Here is a 21,061-nt window from a genome sequence, read left to right on the forward strand (position 1 = left end):
AATGACCCTAAACACACAGTCAAGATATCAAAGGAGTGTCTTCAGGACAACTCTGTGAATGTCCTTGAGTGGCCCAGCCAGAGCCCAGACCTGAATCTGATTGAACATCTCTGGAGAGATCTGAAAATGGCTGTGCACCGACGCTCCCCATCCAACCTGATGGAGCTTGAGAGGTGGTGCAAAGAGGAATGGACAAAACTGCCCAAAGATAGGTGCACCAAGCTTGTGGCATCATATTCAAGAAGACTTAAGCCTGCAATTGCTGCCAAAGGTACATCAAAGTATTGAGCAAAGGGTGTGAATACTTGCGTACGTGATTTCTTAGTTTATTATTATTTTTAATAAATTTACAAAAAAAAAAAAAGAAACTTTTTTCATGCCATTGTTGGTTGTTGGGAGTAGAATTGTGAGGGGAAAAATTAATTTACTCCATTTTTGAATAAGGCTGTAACGTAAAATGTGGAAAAAGTGAAGCGCTGTGAATACTTTTCAGGCGCACTGTAACTTGCCTAGTCTGTCCCCATAGCACCATTTTTAGTCTGTGAATACTAGCTAACCCTTATCCTCAGTATCTCTTAGTTCTATTTAAAAAAACTGGGGTCAGTTCAGGTCTGGGAGCACAAGTTGGTGCCGCGCATGCTGTATCCACCACACTACAGAAATGCCTTGGGTCATGGATGGCAACCATCAAGACCGTCAACCAGTTTTACGTGCCTTATACTAATGAGTAATTTCCGTCTGGCCACTCTACCACACAGGCCGACTGGTGATATTTCATAGCAGACAATATTAACGCAAGGTATTTCATGTTTTTTGGGTCAACATCATTTATATTTGTAAATATATACGAGGGCTGTCAAAGTATAGGTCCATTTTATTTTTTTCACAAACTATATGGATTTCATTCATATGTTTTTACGTCAGACATGCTTGAACCCTCGTGCGCATGCGTGAGTTTTTCCACGCCTGTCGGTGACGTCATTCGCCTGTGAGCACTCCTTGTGGGAGGAGTCATCCAGCCCCTCGTCGGAATTCCTTTGAGAAGTTGCTGAGAGACTGGCGCTTTGTTTGATCAAAATTTTTCTAAACCTGTGAGACACATCGAAGTGGACACGGTTCGAAAAATTAAGCTGGTTTTCGGTGAAAATTTTAACGGCTGATGAGAGATTTTGAGGTGATACTGTCGCTTTAAGGACTTCCCACGGTGCGAGACGTCGCGCAGCGGTCCCAGGCACCGTCGTCAGCCTGTTTCAAGCTGAAAACCTCCACATTTCAGGCTCTATTGATCCAGGACGCTGTGAGAGAACAGAGAAATTTCAGAAAAAGTCGGTTTCAGCATTTTATCCGGATATTCCACTGTTAAAGGAGATTTTTTTTAATGAAAGACGTGCGGACGGATCCGCGCGTCGGGACGCAGCCGACGCGGTGCGGCGGCACAGGAAAAACACCTCCGTGTTGATAACCATTTGTAAAATCCAGGCGGCTTTTGATGGCTTTCAGTGGAGTGAGTATATGAGAAATTGTTTAACAGCTGGACATGTTCCAACTTGTCCTTAAGGCTTCCAACAGAGGTGTTTTTCCTGTGGCGGAGTGTCGCAGCGGCTGCGAGCCGATGCTGCAATCCGTCCGCACATCTTTCATTAAAAAAAAAATCTCCTTTAACAGTGGAATATCCGGATAAAATGCTGAAACCGACTTCTTCTGAAACTTCTCTGTTCTCTCACGACGTCCTGGATCAATAGAGCCTGAAATGGAGGTTTTCAGCTTGAAACAGGCTGACGACGGCACCTGAGAGCGCTGCGCGACGTCTTGCACCGTGGGAAGTCCTTAAAGCGACAGTATCACCTCAAAATCTCTCATCAGCCGTTAAAATTTTCACCGAAAACCAGCTTAATTTTTCGAACCGTGTCCACTTCGATGTGTCTCACAGGTTTAGAAAAAATTTTGATCAAATAAAGCGCCAGTCTCTCAGCAACTTCTCAGACAAAGGAATTCTGACGAGGGGCTGGACGACTCCTCCCACAAGGAGTGCTCACAGGCAAATGACGTCACCGACAGGCGTGGAAAAACTTACGCATGCGCACGAGGGTTCAAGCATGTCTGACGTAAAAACATATGAATGAAATCCATATAGTTTTTGAAAAAATAAAAAGGACCTATACTTTGACAGACCTCGTATGTATATCCATTCTTGCATTTAAGACCTGTGACATGTGACACATTCCAAAAAAAGTTGTAATGTAAAAACATTTACCATTTTGCAGTATTCTGATGCACAGATATATGAGCATGTGCAGATAGGCTCTTTTGACACTATACACTGGATGATCTTCAACTGCTTACTCCAATTAAGGTTCACGGAGGGGCATGAGGGGCAGTCATAGGGCATGAGGCAGGGTACATGATGGGCAGGACGCCAGTCAGTCAAACAAACACATTCATAGACAAACACATTCATACCCGCACACATACCTACGGAAAATTTAAAGTTTCCAGTCCACCTAACCTGCATGTCTTTGGATGTGGGAGGAAGCCGGAGCACCTGGAGAGAATCCACGCAAACATGGGGAGAACATGCAAACTCCACAAAGAAAGGCCACAGGTGGGAATCGATCCCATGACCTTCTTGCTGTGAGGCAACAGTGCTAACCACTAAGCCACCGTACTGCCGGTGCTACACAAATAAACTGAATCGAGATAGATGCTTTTGGATTGGCAATAACCCGTACTAAGTCATCTTAATTCTTATTCCTTAATAAAACAGATTCTTGCTGAAAACTGCATAAACACAAAACACTCAACTGTTCCAGCTGGTCATGTTTTGCACATGGAACTGTGTGCATGCACAGAATGCATCTGGTAGGTGTTATGGATCTGGTACCGACAAGCTTCATTTTTCAATACTGGAGGTTGGGACCATGACATGACTGAATGATGTAAATCTTTTTATGCTCATTTATAAGTTCTTGGCAGGGGTGGTGTCTGCTTAAGTGCGCTTGTTTCTAGTGCAGAAGGTCCCCAGTTCAAACTCACCCCTTCCCATTCTCCATGTAATACAGAGTTGCATCAGGAAGGGCATGTAGCCTAAAACCTGTGCCAAATTAACACGCTATGGCGACCCCGAGTGAAAACAAGGGAGAAGCCGAAAGGATTTACCTTTATATTTTTTTTAAATCCTGTTAATACAGACAGTGATAAAGACAGAGACATGGATGAAGAGAATATTACAGTTCTCTAATAACCCTGGGAGCGGTCTGGATTTAGTTAATTAAATTTCTTCCCTGCTCTCAGGGACTCAATCAAAACACATGGTGCACATTCCAATCAATGTTCTGTGTTTTTGCAAGCTGAGCCAAATGTGTAATTGATCAGATGCAGGGCTGCGACCCACTAAAACATAGACTGGTCACATTACAGTGTGTTAAAATGCAACAATTTTCACAGAATACTGACAGTATTCTCATGTCATATTTTTCTTCAGTTAAAAAGTACTGGTTCAAACCATTCATAGTCTCAAATAAATCAATTACACAAATACTTTAATATAATAAAATAAATTACAATTTAACGCACATTTAGTCATTTTGGAAATCAAAAGGATAATAACCATCATTTAGATACAAAGCCAACTGTGACATGGCAAACAATCTGATTTTTTTTTAAAGCACACAAAACGAGCTGCATTTTCTGTGTTGCCAGAGCTGCTTCTTCACAACTGAATGTGGCCAGTGTGGCAAGTGTCCACTGTTTCCATCATAATTACAAGCAAAATTGGGCTACGTGGCCACCAGGAAGTGGTGATTAGCAACAAGCAGCCTTCTTAAATGACATACAAACAAAAGGTCGACTTCACGCGCCTGCCTGAACACGTCCACGGCCATCTCCCACTGCGTCATAACTGGCATAACTGCAAATTATGTAAAAAGACGCCAAAATATGAGCTTCACTGAACTGTTTCCATCAATCTAAAATTTCAGAACTTAATATGTAGCCGTTTTTTAATAACCGTGCAACGTGTAAACTTTGCAGACGCACCCATTAACTCCGTTACGCCTATGCTTATGCTATTCGCAAATAACACGAATGACATTAAAAGGCTTATAAATTGACTGGGAGATTTAAAAAAAGAAAATAAATAATAATAAACACATTACATGGGAAAACACTTCACATTTTTGTTGACATTTGATCCATTCTGCTGTTACTGCGTGGCTGCTCTCAACACAAAGAACTACAGCTAAACTGGCATGACAACAAGGTATCCTAAACACAACTTCCCCGGACCAGTGTGAACAATCGCAAGTGAAAACAAACAAAAACTCTGCATAGTCGACTTTGAAACATCTGCAAACCAATGTCTTTCATTAACCGATCTGAATATCAAAATACTATCAAATGTGGGACTGCCACATTTCTCCTATTTGACTTAAACATGTTGAATGAAAGCGCTTCTGGTCTGTCTACGTTTCCAGCCAATCATTTTGAATACTAGTAATTATCCATCCCAGAACAGTGGCCCTGACTCTCTTTTATTTATTTATTTGGTATAAAACGTTTCCACCTGTAAAGGTTTTGTGTTTACCTCGCAGACTTCTTCATGGCTCCTACTGCTTCCGTTAGATTCCGAACACCAAAACACTTCCTTCTTCACTGAGCAAACTTTTACATCTGCCTGGGAGGTTCTGTCGTCCAATCAAAGCCCTTTTGCTGACTACACAACCCCACCCCTGCTTGTTAGCCACACCCTCTTTCTACTTCGCTGTCGAGAAATCTGACACCATCAGCAGAACGCTGGGAGACAGCAAAGTCCTTTACAGGCACGCAGTCTGGAGCAGGGGGTTTCAAAGTGTGGGACAGTGACCCCCCCCAGAGAACAACTGAATAGCTGCCCCCCCCAGCGACAAACATAAACACAATTGCAACGTCTTTGTGTGTTTCTTTTTATTCTTTTACACATCTTAAATACATTTGTAAAGTATTTGTGTTTTTAAGGAACTGTCTTTGCATTTACACATTTTAAATGTTTTTAAATAACTTTATATCCTTTCACACATTTTACACCCTTTTCAAAAATTTTAAATGTGTTTTTAAAGAACTTTCTATCCTTCTATTTTTATCTTTTGTTATATTTTAAACATCATTTTTTAAACATTTAAACATCTCTGTGTGTTGTTAAACGTCTGGCATAACTAACACATTTTAACATAAATAAAAAGGGATGGGTATTGATAAGATTTTATTGCTATCAATGCCATTATCAATTCCCTTATCAATACGTCCTGTGAATTTTCTGTGTACTAAAAGTAGGCTTTATGGGTTTTCTATGTTAATAACATTTTAGACTCAGACTCAGTTTTATTGTCACTCGACCCTTACAGGCAGAATGAAATGCAGTTTCTCCAGGTCTAGGTGTAGTTAACTGGGACAATTTTTTTTAACCTAACCTATTGTATAAACTTTTGCAATATAAACTTTTGCAATGTACAATATGCGCACCCCTGTGGCGATACAATATATATACAAGGCCCAGGGTCGGCAACAGCAGCAGCGATAGAGTATTAAGAAGGTGACAATGTGCATGCAATGCAATAATATGAAATTGGTCACTCGATCCTTGATCTCTGGACATAAATAGAAATAAACAAAATCGTAGTTTTTCTCAAAAGCATTTCCTTTCAGACATTAATGGCATCTAACTCCATACGAGGTCTGTGAGAAAAGTATCCGACATTATTTTTTTTAAAAACCATATGGATTTGAATCACGTGTGATTACATCAGCCAAGCTTGAACCTTCGTGGGCATGCGAGAGTTTTTTCACACCTGTCGGTGACGTCATTCGCCTGTGAGCACGCCTTGTGGAAGGAGTGGTCCAGCCCCCTCGTCGGAATTCCTTTGTCTGAGAAGTTGCTGAGAGACTGGCACTGTGCTTGATCAAAATTTTTTCAAAAACTGTGAGGCACATCCGAGTGGACATCATTCGAGAAATTCAGCTGGTTTTCGGTGAAAATTTTAACGGCTGATGAGAGATTTTGGATTGTTTCTATCGCTGTAAGGACTTCCCACGGAGCGGGACGTCGCGCAGCGCTCCGAGGCGACATCGTCATCCTGTTTCAAAACCTCCAAATTTAAGCCTCTGTTGACCCAGGACGTCGTGAGAGAACAGAGAACTTTCAGAAGAGGTCGGAATCAGCAGTTTATCCGGATATTCCACTGTTAAAGGAGATTTTTTTAATGAAAGACATGCGGACGGATTGGCGCGTCGGCTCGCAGCCGGCGCGGTGTACCCGCCACAGGAAAAACACCTCTGTTGGAAGCCTTAAGGACAAGTTGGAACATGCCCTGCTGTTAAACAATTTCTCAGATACTCACTCAACTGAAAGCCACCAAAAGCCGCCTGGATTTTACAAATGGTTATCAACACAGAGGTGTTTTTACCTGTGGCGGGCGCGCTGCGCTGGCTGCGAGCCGACGCGCCAATCTGTCCGCACGTCTTTCATTAAAAAAATCTCCTTTAACAGTGGAATGTCCGGATAAACTGCTGATTCCGACCTCTTCTGAAAGTTCTCTGTTCTCTCACGACATCCTGGGTCAACATAGGCTTAAATTTACAGGTTTTCAGTTTGAAACAGGATGACGACGTCGCCTTGGAGCGCTGCGCGACATCCCGCTCCGTGGGAAGTCCTTACAGCGATAGAAACAATCCAAAATCTCTCATCAGCCGTTAAAATTTACACCAAAAACCAGCTGAATTTCTCGAATGATGTCCACTCGGATGTGCCTCACAGTTTTGGAAAAAATTTTGATCAAGCACAGCGCCAGTCTCTCAGCAACTTCTCAGACAATGAAAATCCGACGAGGGGGCTGGACCACTCCTTCCAGAAGGCGTGCTCACAGGTGAATGACGTCACCGACAGGTGTGAAAAAACTCACGCATGCGCACGAGGGTTCAAGCATGGCTGATGTAATCACACGTGATAAAAATCCATATAGTTTTTTAAAAAATAAAACTGTTGGTTTCTTTTCTAATAGACCTCGTACCTCTGAGCTGAGCTCTTATAGCGGCTGTGCTGCAAGTCAACATCAATCTCATTCATAAAGAATGCAGGACGTCTTATTTTGGGAGGAAAAAATTGTTTTAGTCTGTTGTCTGTGTTACAACATTTGGAGAGAGGTGTTACTTGATTTAAACAGCAATTTGCTTTGAAGTTATTAATTCCGACCGGACTCTGTCTCGGCAGAGAGCAGTGCAGTGTTTGAAACTGTGCAATTGGAACGGAGAATGACTCTCGTTTCTTACCTGTAACAACACAAGAGTCCCAGTTAGTGACTTTAATCCTCACAAAAGTGACTCACGATTGACATTTTTAAAAGGCTTTGAGAGGGGTTAACAATCGGACTTGTCACTTCTGAAAGCAGTGAAGCAATGAACCAATGAAGCAGCCGATCGGTGCACTGCTTCATTGTTTCGAGCTTCAAAGTGGAGCCGCTGAAGAAGCGGTTGATTGCAGACCCGCTGCAGGGTCTGCAATCACCCAAAGTCAACCAAACCAATCAACCAAAGTCAGCCGCTCTGAAGGACTGATAAGGGACTTGTTGAGCTAAAAGGCTATTGATGTCGGTAGATCGAATCATTTCATAATGACGCTCGAAAACAACTGGTTCATAATACCCATCCCTCCTGCCCCTCGGGCACACCTCACAGTTTGAAAACCACTGGTCAAGAGCATTTCAAGGAAATGCAACTTTTATCAGTCCCCCCATCCCTTTTTTGAGGCTTCTTCCTGGTTGTGGTAAAAACAGCTTCAAAAGTTCGACATATCAAAAAGAGAAAAATACAATGACAGCTGGTAGCTTGTAAAAATTACATCATATAATATATGCATATATCATTACAGCAGCCATGATCCAGACTGTGGTGCAAACACATCTTATCTTTATAAACTGACATTAGCAATTGTTAATATCAGTTTATAAAGAATATGTACAGGCAAAGAATGAAATGTGTGTTCATTCTGAGCTTTGTTTGCTTCAGGAAATGTACATGTTGCTGTCTCAATTTGCTCTAATAAAGTGATGTTTAAATGCATTGTTCTGATATTAGGTTATAAATAGCTGCCATGGCCAGAAGCAGTATGAAGGCAGTCGAAGCTAATCAATACTTGTAATGACACTTTGATCGGTGGCATCAAGCCCACTGACTCAGGGTTTGGACATCAGGTCAGGTCAAGTCTGGGGCATGAGCTGGTGCCATGCCTCGCTGTATCTGCCACACTACAGAACTCCCATGGGCCCTTGATTGCATCCACCAAGGTTTCGCACATGGCCCCCAGTCCATATGAATATCTAGTTATCTCACAGTGAAAAACTATGAAAACCCACTGTCTATTTCTCCTTCCTTATAGATAATGTGCAAGTGATGTCACAGATCACGTGATATGCACTTATGCAGCCATATTGGACGGCAACTTCTGCATTGCATGAACGGCAAATGACTGAACCTTATGTTTAGCAGGTGTACTCTTTTGCTTTACTTCCATCAGTCTACACAAATTATACCAACATGGTGTTTCATTGCTGTGCATACGATTCTACAAGTCGTCAAACAAAGGGCTCCAGGGTACATTTTAATCGTATTTCTGGTGATAAAGAGCGATGTGAAAAGTGAAAGTTTTAAAGTTCTCCGGTGCATCTTTATGTCCTAATGCTAGACTGTGGTAAATCAGAAAATAGAATATTGCAGTCGTCCAATCTAGAAGAGACAAATGCATGAATCAGGGTCTCAGCATAAGTAATAGACAGGATGAAACGAATCTTCCCTATATTTCGCAGGTAGAAGAAAGCAGTCCTCATAATATTTCTAGTGTGGAGGTCAAAGGACAACGTAGGATCAAAAATTAGCCCAAGGTTCCTCACTTTGTCAGTGTGACACACAAACCTAGGCTAAACGTTAACTGGTCAAATTGATGCTGATATCTCACTGGACCAAGAACCATTATTTCAGTCTTATCAGTTTAAAAGTAGGAAGTTGCTGGACATCCCGCTTCTCACTGATGCAAGGCAATCTTCTAAAGATTTTATGTGGATGAGATTACCAGCAGTTATTAGCATGTATAACTGAGTATCATCAGGATAGCAGTGAAAGGTAATCCCAAAACACCGCAATATGTGCCCAAGGGGTGCTATATAAAGGGAGAAAAGCAGGGGGCCTAAGACGGACCCCTGTGGAACCCCAAATTTCATGTCACTAAGGTTAGAGGTCGTGTTGTTGTACAAAACACAGTGAGAGCAACTACTGGTCAGGTAGGATGTGAACCATGCAAGGGCATTCCCAGTAATTCTAAAATGATTCTCCAGCCTATCGAGTAGAATATGGTGATCCACGGTATCAAACGCAGCACAAAGATCTAACAGCACCAGAACTGTAGTGGTGTCCAAATCCACTGCAAGCATAAGATCATTCACCACTTTAGTGAGAGCCATCTCTGTGGAATTATATTTTTTAAAAGCAGACTGCAGTGGCTCAAAAAGATTATTCTCTGTAAGGTAGTCCATGAGCTTCTGTGAAACCACCTTTTCCAGAATTTTAGACCAAAATGACAGATTTGTTATCAGCTTATAGTTTTTCAATATACTAGGGTCAAGATTAGATTTCTTAAGTAATGGTTTAATCACTGCAGATTGGAAACATTTAGGAACAGATCCAGAGGTTATTGACAGATTAATAATTTATACTACAGTCAGCCCAAGAATGGGCCACAGGTCCTTAAACAGTTTTGTTGGTATACGATTAAATAAGCAGGCTGTGCTTTTAGTTGACATTACAAGTTTCATCAGCACAACCAGTGAGATACTATCAGTGGTGGACACAGCTAACCAAAAGGTTAGCTTTGACAACCATTAATCCGCTAATTGAAAAGTTAACTTTTATAAAGCTAAACTGATAAACCCCTAAAAAAAAATTTAGCGGAAGTTACAGCTAAAAGCGAAACCCTGTATTTTCTCTAAATACCTCTTCTGATGTTCAGGATCAAGCATTTTAGCTATATTGAACAAATTAGCTTGGCTGTCCACCAACGATCCAGCATCGGCCATGCTGTGGTGTTCACAGAGCTTGCCGTCCAGTATGGCTGCGTACACAAAACTGCGTGTTACGTGTGACATCAGTGCACATTATGTATAGGATTTGAAATAGCACCAGGACATCCAGTCGTTCAAACCTTTTCCACTGTGTTTCAGTGATGTATGAAGTTTAAAAAATAATCAGCAGTCATGCAGAAACAAGAGTGTGATACCAGCTTCACCAAATTGTTTGAAGGAGTATGCTTTGCAAAAGTGAAATGAGCTTCAGCGGTTCAGTAAAAAACATCCAGGTTTGTGAAGTGGTGTGGACACAACCACCTGCTGGTGGTGGACTTCAGAAGATGGAAGACCCGTCCAAATTCAATCCAATTTTGGACCCAGAAGATGTACCTGGAGCTGTTATTAACTCACCATTCAAGGCAGCAACAGTAGTGGAACTAAAAAGATGGTTAAAATGCAGAAGTGTAAGTTTAAAAGGCAAGAAAAAGGATCTGATACAGGTGAGTTCTGACTAACTTCTTTCTAGGAGTTATTACCTTGTGACTGATGGGGTAAATTGCACATATTTAGAGGTTATATATCAAACTAGCATGTTGCCATTGGGGATCCACACGCTCTAGATTGAGAAGGGTTTATAAAACAGGTAGCTGACATTTTTGAAAGGTGGTAATAAATTGTGCAAAATTTCTATAATGAGTTGGAATGGTGTGGGATTCCAGAATGTTTTTAGAACCTTAGACATTAGGCCGTAACAGTTTTTAGAAGAACTCAACCCTTTTATTTTGTGTTTTAATTTTTTAATGTTAGTTTACTGTCTCAATGTATTTATAATTTTTTAGGTTCTTGTTATCATATACACGATTATTACTATTATTATTATTATTATTATTACTTCTATTTTGTCATTTGATGGACCACAATGGAAATAAGTGTTTTTATTTTCTTGTGTCATCCATGTATTTTTAACATATTTACAATTCTATTATGTAGCAGGGGTGGTGGCCAAGTGGTTAATGCGCTTGGTTTCAGTTCAGAAGGCTCCGGGTTCAAATTCCACCCCTGCCACATTTCTCCATGTAATGTGGAGTTGCGTCAGGAAGGGCATCCAGCGTAAAACCTGTGCCAATTCAACATACAGATCCACCTTGGATTTGCTGTGGCAATCCCGAGTGCAAACAAGGAAGCAGCTGAAGGGACTTTACTTTTTACAATTCTATTATGTACTTTCAAAATAAAATCATGTACTCACGCTTTTAATATATAAATGATTTTTTTTGCCAGCTTGCACTCGGCCGAGACGGACGCACTTTTCTCTTCTCCCTCCCTCCTTATCTTTCCTGCTTCTGTGGCGTGTTGTCTGTGAGGCTGCAGCTTTGCTCTTCTGGAAAACGACAAAAATGGATCTGTTAAAGTGGTCTCTGAACGCAACTGACACTATTTTTTCTACAAGACATTCGGGGGCGGAGGACCTGACCTGTCCTGCCGGGACACATGTGATGGGTTACGTGATGGACTCGTGGAGGAGATGGCAGGTCATGTGCCTTTACATGCTTTCTGTGGAGGACGTCGAAGATGTGTACATATTCGGCTTGGTGGTGACCGTCTTTCTGCTGTGTGGAGCGGGCACTGTGCTGGTTTACCGGAAAATCAAGAAAGTGGAAGCAGCTTTGATTGGTCCTGCCCTACATGATTGATTCGAATGGGAAGGCAGTGGCTGCGCAGTCGGTGGGGGTTAACCGCGCGTTGGAAAACATCTCGAATAGAATCGCAGCCCTGGAAACCCGCTCTGACTGTCTGTGAAGACCACATTCTACATTCAGATGCATTGAGAGCCACTCTGTTCTCAGAACTGTGGAATCTTTCAGGCGTCTGCTAATCTGGCTATTCATTTGGCTTCCCCAAATACAGCTGCACTTCAAGGTCGCTGTGATAAAACCTCCGCAGAAGATCAACACTTAAGCCTCGCTCCCTGGTCTTCCCCCCTCCCCTCAGCTTCTCCAGCTCTGACCTTGACTGTGCTCAGGACTGCTCAGGGCTGCCCCTCCCCCTCCAGGATTGTCGGACAAGGCCGTTGACGGCGCCAAACAGGCTGCCTCCGGAGTGTTCTGATAAACTGGACCTTTTCAAATCTCGGTTGTCGCCCTGTGTCCTTGTTTGTCTGTGTGATTATTGTTTTTCTGTGCTGATGGGGATTTTTTCCTCATTGCTGCTGTGTAATGCAGCGACTATGAGGTTTTTTTTTCTCCTTTTCCCTTGTGTTTTGCTTTTCATATATATGTTTATGTACCGGGCCGGCCTATGTGTTGTGTGTTGTGTGTGTGTTGTTTGTTATGGGTCGGTGTTGGTTTGCTCAGCCCTGCTGTTGACCAAGGCAGGGATGTACATCTGGAGCTGGTCCCCGGGCGCCTAATGGCGACTTCTGCTCCTACTGGCAATTAGGATGGGTTAAATGCAGTAGACACATTTCATTGTGCAGGGAACATGTTCTTCTGTGCATATGACAATAAAATTCCTTTGAATCCTTGAATCCTTGAATTTACCACCCCCTGCTGGATTTGCATGTGAGTCCACAATGTAAATATCACTGTCCATTGTTCAGTATTGTTAGTTAATATATGTAGTTTCTCTAAAAATATTAGTCCTATCAATGTTCGGTTTTGGCGCCGCAAATGTCAGCTGTCCCCAGTTTGTGCATGGTTAAAATTGCACCCACAGCTGTTTGTCTTTTCTGCATTGTGCTGTATGCAGGCACTTTTAATTTGACAGAGATGGTGGCAGAAGACATTAAAAACACTACACATTTCACTCATGGTGCCAACATAACACTTAACTAAACTGACTGAACCAACTGAACTACAAAAACACACTGTTAAACTAACATAAACCACAATAACAACATTTAAAACCCCAAAACCCCAAACTCCCATTGTGCATTGAAGCACAATGTCCATTGTTTATTGGTTTGCTAAAATTGCTAATTTCTACAAAACAAATTGTCCTATCAAGTTTCCATTTTCACAGTGTTCACATCCTTGACCCAAAATACATAAGCATACAAATTCAAAAATTCAAATTCAAATTTATTAATTTATATAGCGCTTCACACAACATAATAAAAACAGAAAAAAATGAATTAAAAATTTAAAACACAATAAAAAGACAACTATAAAAGAATACAAGAATAAAAACACATCATAACACTAATAATAAAACAAGGGAAAAAAATGAGTCTTTAAACATAACTTAAAAGTCTCCACAGTATCCGACTGCCAAATGTGTGCCGGGAGATCGTTCCACAGAGCTGGGGCACGGTAAAAGAAAGCTCTGTGACCGGCAGACTTTTTATTCACCCTGGGAACACATAAAAGTCCTGCACCCTGTGAACGCAGGGCCCGAGCTGATACATAGGGCCTTAACAGGTCAGCCAGATAGGGAGAGTCCATGAACAATTTTATAAACTAATAACAGTACTTTAAAAACCAATCTTGCAGCAACTGGAAGCCAGTGCAGGGATGCCAAAACGGGCGTAATGTGGTAGGGCTGCAACAAACGATTATTTGGATCATTGATGAATCTGATGGGGTTTCGACACGATTAATCTTTTAGTGGGGAATTTTTTAAAAATGCGCCAGGAAAACAATTTTTTTCTCCTTCCATCACTTTATTTAACAACAGAACATTATTTGAAAACTTATGAAATGCCAGCAGCTTAATGCTAACTTTAACATTGAAAACGCCATAGACATGCTAATGCATTAGCATTGGCGTTACCATAAATACATCTATCAACTGTTTCAGAAGACCATAACAGGTCAGTTTAACAAAAAAAAAGGTAAATATTCCTCACAGACATATGCTCTTTAGGGTTTTAGTGAGGAAAAATTAAGATAAAGCGAAATAAAACAAATGAAACCAATGAAGCAGCAGCTCGAAGCACTCCTTCATTGGTTCAAGATTCAAAGCAAAGCTCGGTTGATTATATGGAAGAAAGGAAACATTTGCGGTAAAACAAAGTTATTTAGCAACTAATCGATGACTAAATTAGTGGACAACTATTTTAATAATCGATTTTAATCGATTAACTCGATTAGTTGTTTCACCTCTATAATGTGGTCAAACTTTCTGCTTTGTGTCAAAAGTCTGGCAGCAGCATTTTGAACCAGTTGAAGACCCCTAATCCTGGACTGCGGTAAACCAGAAAATAGAGCATTACAATAGTCCAATCTAGAAGAGACAAATGCATGAATAAAAGTATCAGCATCAGCTAATACATAAGCATACCAAATGTTAAATGTCAGCTGTCCGCAGTTTCTCTGTGATCGAAGTTGCATGCATGCACGCACACCCAGCTGCTGTAAGCAGGTGCTTTTAATTTGACAAAAAAAGACTGGATGAAATCATTAAAATCAGTTTTCACTGATGGTACCATTTGGGACAGATTTACTAAATTGCACCCGCCATTTGGCGTGTAACTTATTACACGCCAAATGGCGGGTGCAATTTTGTCGCAAACTGTGGACGAAACCAATATATTGGTGGTTTTTATGGAAGTCATTTGAGTGTAAAAACCGTTGGTGTGTCTACCCTGTAAGTTTTCGGGCTTCTGCAGACTCTGTGGGTTGATGTCAGCTTGAACTTAGTACACTTTCCCTTATTTCAACGTGTTGCATTCTTAGGAAAAAAATAGAAGTTCACATTTATCCCTGAGATGGTCATTGAAGAATACAGGGATACAACAAGTAATCCTTGTCATCCTGAGCCTTTTGTTTATTTCCTGAGCATGTCTGTGCATCTGCAGCAGGCACACATTTGCCACAATCCCTTGCGTAGCCAAAATCCAACATGGCAGGTATTGCTGTCTTATTGCTGTGCAATGGTGCGTAGCGCTGCAAGTGGGATGCAACAGGGATTCAGCACACAAATGCATTGCTGAATAGTTAGTGGAAAAGAAAGCACTGACTTGTGTGGAGTTCATCAACTCCACCATACATGTATCACAGATGGAGTGGACCGCAGACAGAATGCAAACATAGTACGTTGAAATCCGGCCTTACTGTTCCTGGTTGTGTTCTTTTATCAAGCTACACTGCACCTGACTGGACATTTTCACAAGGTTAAATGAAAAGTGGTTAATCATTTTTGAGTAATGCTGTTAACAGAAGAGAAAAACAAAGCATTTGTTAAGCAGCTGTTACCGTTTGCCTCCAGAGGAGCTGCAGGAGGAGACAGTTCGACTCCGACTCTCACCTCCAGCTTCTCTTCTCAACAGTGTGAGGCGTTCTGTTGACATACTTTTCCTGGAAGATAAGAGGTGAAAAGAGGAGAGCACAGAAGACAATACAAGACACACTGAAGAAATCATTACACTCTGTCAACAGAAAATTTGAATTCTGTCTAGCAGAGGTGGAAAGATGCACACAGTGCACTCTAAGACTAGCTGCTATTTTCTGGTTGATGCTATTGTCATTTTCACATGATGTACCCACAGTGTTTATGCAGCAAATGTAATTGCACTAATCTGTGCACCCATGGGTGTGTTGGTGCAGTCAGGCCAATCAAAAAATATTCTAAAGTTGAACAGAGAGTTTTTCTGTCATTTACAGTTTTAGATTATGTCTCTCACAGTGGACATGCACCTAAGATGAAAATTTCAGACCCCTCCATGATTTCTAAGTGGGAGAACTTGCAAAATCGCAGGGTGTTCAAATACTTATTTTCCTCACTGTATACACCACAATAATCAGTTACGCCCAATGTTGTAGCCAAGGTCCAAAGTCTCAAGGCAAAGGCCAAGGGTTTGAACCCTGAAGGTCTTGGTTTTGGCCAATGCCATTGCTTGAAATCTCAAGACAAAAGCATGAATAAATATTAATTTAAAAAACGACAATATGAAAACAGACCATAAGATGGAGGTTCACAGATAAAAGGAGACAAAGAACATGAACTTTTATATCCCAAACATGGTCACTTATGAAAGTAAGTTCAAGAACAGTAGTTGTAACAGCATGCGATCATGACAACATAATATCCCACCTTTAATCAGAAGAGAACAAGTAACACTATTTCATAAAACACAGCTATCAGCATTCTGAATGTGGGCAAGTGGTGTCATGCCAGGTCATATCTGGGATTAGAGATGAATTTCACATCACTATTATAGTAACCAATATGATCACGCTCGTCAGTATTAACATGGTGTTGTTTGAATGTGCTGAACTGCGATTTTCTTCTGCATGTTCTGCACACAGGGTTACCATCTTCAACCAACATTCCTGGAAAAAAAATGAAATTTGTCCATGCTTCAGACTTGGTCACCATCTTCCATCATGTTTATCCTTACACATAACAAGCCCAAGACACATGCTGTACCTGTGCACCTGCATCAGCGAGATTCAGGGCTTTCCATTACCACAGTTGTCAACCTGACTCCAGAAAGGGCAAAGAGGGTGCAGGTTTCTCTGTAACCACCAACTCCACCAGGTGATTTCACAGATTAACAGCGGTGTTCATCAATCTGGAGTTGGTGGTTACAAAGAAACCTGCACCCTCTTTGCCCTTTCTGGAGTCAGGCTGACATCTATGCATTAAAATTTATTTATTGATTTTATATTTAGGCAGCACGGTGGCTTAGTGGTTAGCACTGTTGCCTCACAGCGAGAAGGTCATGCGTTCAATTCCCGCCTGTGGCTTTTCTGTGTGGAGTTTGCATGTTCTCCCCATGTATGCGTGGGTTTCCTCCGGGTGCTCCGGTTTTCTCCCACATCCAAAAACATGCGGGTTAGGTGGATTGGAATCTTTAAATTGTCCGTAGGTGTGCGTGTGAGTGTGTCTGTGTTTGTTTGTCTGTTTGTGGCCCTGCGACAGACTGGCGTCCTGTCCTGGGTGTACCCCGCCTCGCGCTCTATGACTGCTGGGATTGGCTCCAGCCCCCCGTGACCCTTAATTGAACTAAGCAGTTGAAGATGAGAGAGAAAGATTTTATATTTGTCAAATGTGTGTTTCAGCAAACTTACTGGGCTCTTAAATACAAAGGTTGACCAGTTTGTTATTTCCAGTATTTCATCATAAAAGATTTTCTACCACTGATATATACCACATGCATGCAGCTACTATGGCATTATAATTTTTTGTATATCTTTTTTTTTTTTTTAGCTTGTTCACAGATCTCCAGTTGGAATGACAAACATATTTATGTATCTATACTTAGAACTGATTCCATGTATATGGTTGTACATTATTTAAAATGAAAAACATTTTTATAATACTGTACTCTGTGTCACCCTTTGACAGACTGGGATCCTGTCCAGGGTGTACCCCGCCTCAGCCCCACTTTGACCTTTAATTGGAGTAATCGGTTGATGTACTTTGTCTCAGCAGATTCTCAGTATTAATACATTTTAAATTACTTTGGAGCTGCCTGCTATAATGGGAAAAAATGTTTTCATACAAGTGTGCATGTTGTATGTTGTATGTGTGCATGTTAAAGTGCAAAAGGGCACAGGATGCATTTAATGAGTCAGCCAGAAACTATAGCCTCACTAACTTGTCCAGCCCTCTGAACACCAACTTGGAAGTCCTGATTAGTGGTTTAAATTGTCTAATTGTTTCTGATTTTATTCTCAGACTGCTGTTTTCAGACTGGTTGTCATCTATTTACAAGCAATAATTTTTTTCCCCAAAATATATTTATTGCCTTTTTTCATTTTATACACACTGTCATGCAAAGAGACAATGAACAGAAATAATAAAATAAGTAACGTGATGATACAAGCAATAATTTTTAAAAGGTTTACCTCTTAATGGACTGCAGCACATCTTTCTTTGGGGAGGATGGAGAGGAAAGGAGGCGTTTCTGTTGAACATAACCATTACTCAGAGGTTTGGAGGGAAGTGCCTGGAGGAGCTGGCGCACTGAAAGATAAAAATAAATTGTTTTATTAAACATGGTGGTTGAAAGTTTTAACAAACACTGATGATTAAACTTCCATAATACATACATTCAACAGTGGCAATTTTAGTAATGCTGTCTCTGTCCACCACCAAGTTGGCAAAAAGTCAATCCAGAAGGCATTGCAACATCAACATCTGGGTTTTGTTTTTTTTTCTTTTTTGTTTGTTTTTTGCAGTCAGACAAACTTCCGGTCACTTTCATGCAGTGAACACTTTCGCCTTGCAGTGCCTGAAGACTACTCCTTATTTCAGTGTTACCTTACGACTGTTACTAGGGGAGCTACGACCACTACCTTTGCACCCCCCCAGGACTAAACAAAACCAACTTTTTTAAGTTCCTTATAGAAGTGCACTGATCAGGATTTTTTAGGCCGATCACTGAAATTTTGATCTGCCGATACCGATCAAGGCCGATACCGATCAAGTACATATTTGGATCATGCCCAAAATAAGAATATAGGTCTAATGTATAGGACTATTTTTGCATTAAAACATGCATTCAAATAAAGACACTAGAATAAACTGCCAACTTTTGTTTTATTACACTGACTTTGTTCTACCAGCAAGCTGTTTTTTTCCATGTTTCATGTTGCTCAGGTTACAGCCTACAGAGAATACGTTGAGAATGTAAAATACAACCCTCATTCTATAGGGTTAAAATTGTCTCATTAATATTTGTAAATGCACACAGGGTGATCTACAAATAATCATTGATTTGCAAATGTGTTGAGATATCCACAAATGCAAATTTCATATTTGTAACTTGTAAATTGGTCTTTGCAAATAATGTTGTATTTGCAAATATAAAACTTAATTTGTAAAAAAAAAAAAATTTTACATTTGTAAAACTGGAAATTGTATTTGTGAATTAAGTTTCAGCATTTGTGGATCACCAATTACATGCATTCATCGCTTTCCTGTGTGAAGTAATTTTGAGACATTCTTTTCAAGAAATCCACAGATCCACAAACAAATGCCTACTGATTCACAAATACACACTCACGCACACTGGATATCCACTAGATGGCAGTGTGGTTCCATTCATTACACAGCAGTCTATTTAGATTTCTCAGAGCCATTTGACTCATTTTGACTTCTGATATGAGCTGGACGGACATGGACTACATTAGATGATGGCGACTGCTCTCCTTGTCCGTCCAGCTCATATCAGAAGTCAAAATGAGTTTACGTCACAAAGGAAAGCGTGTCATAACAGGACCAAGTGCTCCCTGCACTACTGCCTGCACTGTTGTGATCGGTCCTTTTGATCGGCGCATTTTGCCGATCATCGATCAAACCGATCAAGGCGTGATCGGCCGATAATGATCGGTGCCCAATCGATCGGTGCACCTCTAGTTCCTTAGATGACCTCAAAACACAATCAGGATGTTCCAAAAATAAAAACTGGCCTCAAGCCAGTTATCCAAGATGGCGTCCAAGATGGCTGCCAAAATAGGGTTTTTCACTAAAACGCCTTTAAACAACATATAAACAACTTAAATATCACAGAGATTCAATAAGGGTCTATTGGCGGCCATTTTAGACACCATTTTGAATCTTAAACCCATTAATCTTAAACCCTGCAATGGTCTTCCCTAACGTGATATTGTTATTCTCATGTGCATTATCTCAAAACTCCTTTCATCATGGAAAGCTTCAAGAATATGAAAAAATGAATGATTTCTGCATGTGTACATGTGTTAACACACTTTCTGGCCACAGCGCAGGTTACAACACAACTGGATGCAAAAGTACAGCTGACTGCAAATCTCTGCAAAATACAGCAATAATAATAGTGCACCCCCCAAGGTTGGTCTGAGGGTCGCTCTATGCAATATAGAGAATTACAGGCTCCTGTGGCTGTGATTCCAGAAACTGTGTCTCATGCAATGTTTTTATGTTGCACCAGCACTCACAGCTTCATGGTGGAGTGCAGCAGGGAAGGACTTTCATAGGCTGCATGGATCCCCCCTACCCCCCACCCCATTCCATTTATGTTTATGCATTGATGCTTTTCAGGTTTCAAATCCCGCAAAACCTCAGAGAGGTCGTCGCTCTGCGAGATCTCAGTAACACTGAGAACTGCATTGAGACTGTTGTGTGGGCCGCTGAAGAGGAGGTACTGCTGGCCCAACACCAAAGGGCGCCCTGCCTGAAAGCGGGCTTCAAGCACCAGAGGGCGCAGCCACCTCCCTGGAACACTGACTGTGACAGCTGTCACTCATCATCATCATCATCATCCACCCATAAAAGCCGGACAGCGACTCCACTTCCCTGCTGAGAAATCAGGTTACCCCACAGGTAACCTCTCAGCCGTTTTCTGTGCCGTACGCACATAATTGCTTCTGAATGTTTTGCAGTCGTAACCTTCTGTCACTTATAGCTTGGAGCTGGTTTGTAGGAATTTGGAGGAGTTGGCGATTCCACTCCTAAATTTCTTAAGTGTTACAGTAGGCACTGCACGTACTCTGTTTTCCTGCTACCTGGGAGTGGAGGACTTTTCCCTCAGGAAGGAACTGTGAGTTTGCTGACTGTTGGTGGGTGTTCACACACCCACATAACCTGTTTGTTCTTCCTACCAGCAGTACCAGATCTGACAGCTGGAGGCAGTGGCCACCTGGGGACTCAGGACTTGGCGGCTCCGGTGTGTTGCAGGTCTCCGTTGGCAGTAGAAATCGTGTGGGGCCTGGACAGGCGTCTCCCATCCTCGAGCCTGCCCACACGTCACCTGTTATGTAATTGACTCTTACCTAAAAGCAGCATCTGTATTCCGTTGTGCACATTTCACAACATTAAATTGTTATATTTTGGTATTTTCACTGTCCGTTCATTTACGCCCCGTTGTGGGTCCGTGTCACTACACTTTCACAACAGAGACGCTCTAATCATGCTGCACTTTAACCGCTGCACACAGACAACACCATTAACATTGCAACATAAAAATATTTTTTTATAGTGCCTAAAACTCTCATGAATATATTCTCTGGGTTTTTAGACGTTGTTATTGCGTTTGTTTTATGTAAACATGC

At 41.3% G+C, this 21,061-nt stretch overlaps 1 protein-coding gene across 3 annotated transcripts in view; it reads right to left on the reverse strand.

Annotated features, from left to right (window-relative positions):
• The window catches only part of eml2 (EMAP like 2), a 185,271-nt gene that overhangs the window by 89,589 nt on the left and 74,621 nt on the right, over positions 1-21,061 (reverse strand). For 2 of the 3 annotated variants that reach the window (XM_034168500.1, XM_034168499.1), the window contains exons 3-4: positions 17,876-17,993; positions 15,278-15,379 (exon numbers count right to left, since the gene is read on the reverse strand). In XM_034168500.1, coding sequence (XP_034024391.1) covers positions 15,278-15,379; positions 17,876-17,993 — 220 coding nt within the window. Of the gene's footprint in view, positions 1-4,582; positions 4,690-15,277; positions 15,380-17,875; positions 17,994-21,061 lie in introns of those variants that run through there. The other variant, XM_034168501.1, reaches the window with a different exon arrangement.

Source organism: Thalassophryne amazonica, chromosome 4 (assembly GCF_902500255.1).
Source record: "Thalassophryne amazonica chromosome 4, fThaAma1.1, whole genome shotgun sequence".
NCBI classification, from domain to species: domain Eukaryota; kingdom Metazoa; phylum Chordata; class Actinopteri; order Batrachoidiformes; family Batrachoididae; genus Thalassophryne; species Thalassophryne amazonica.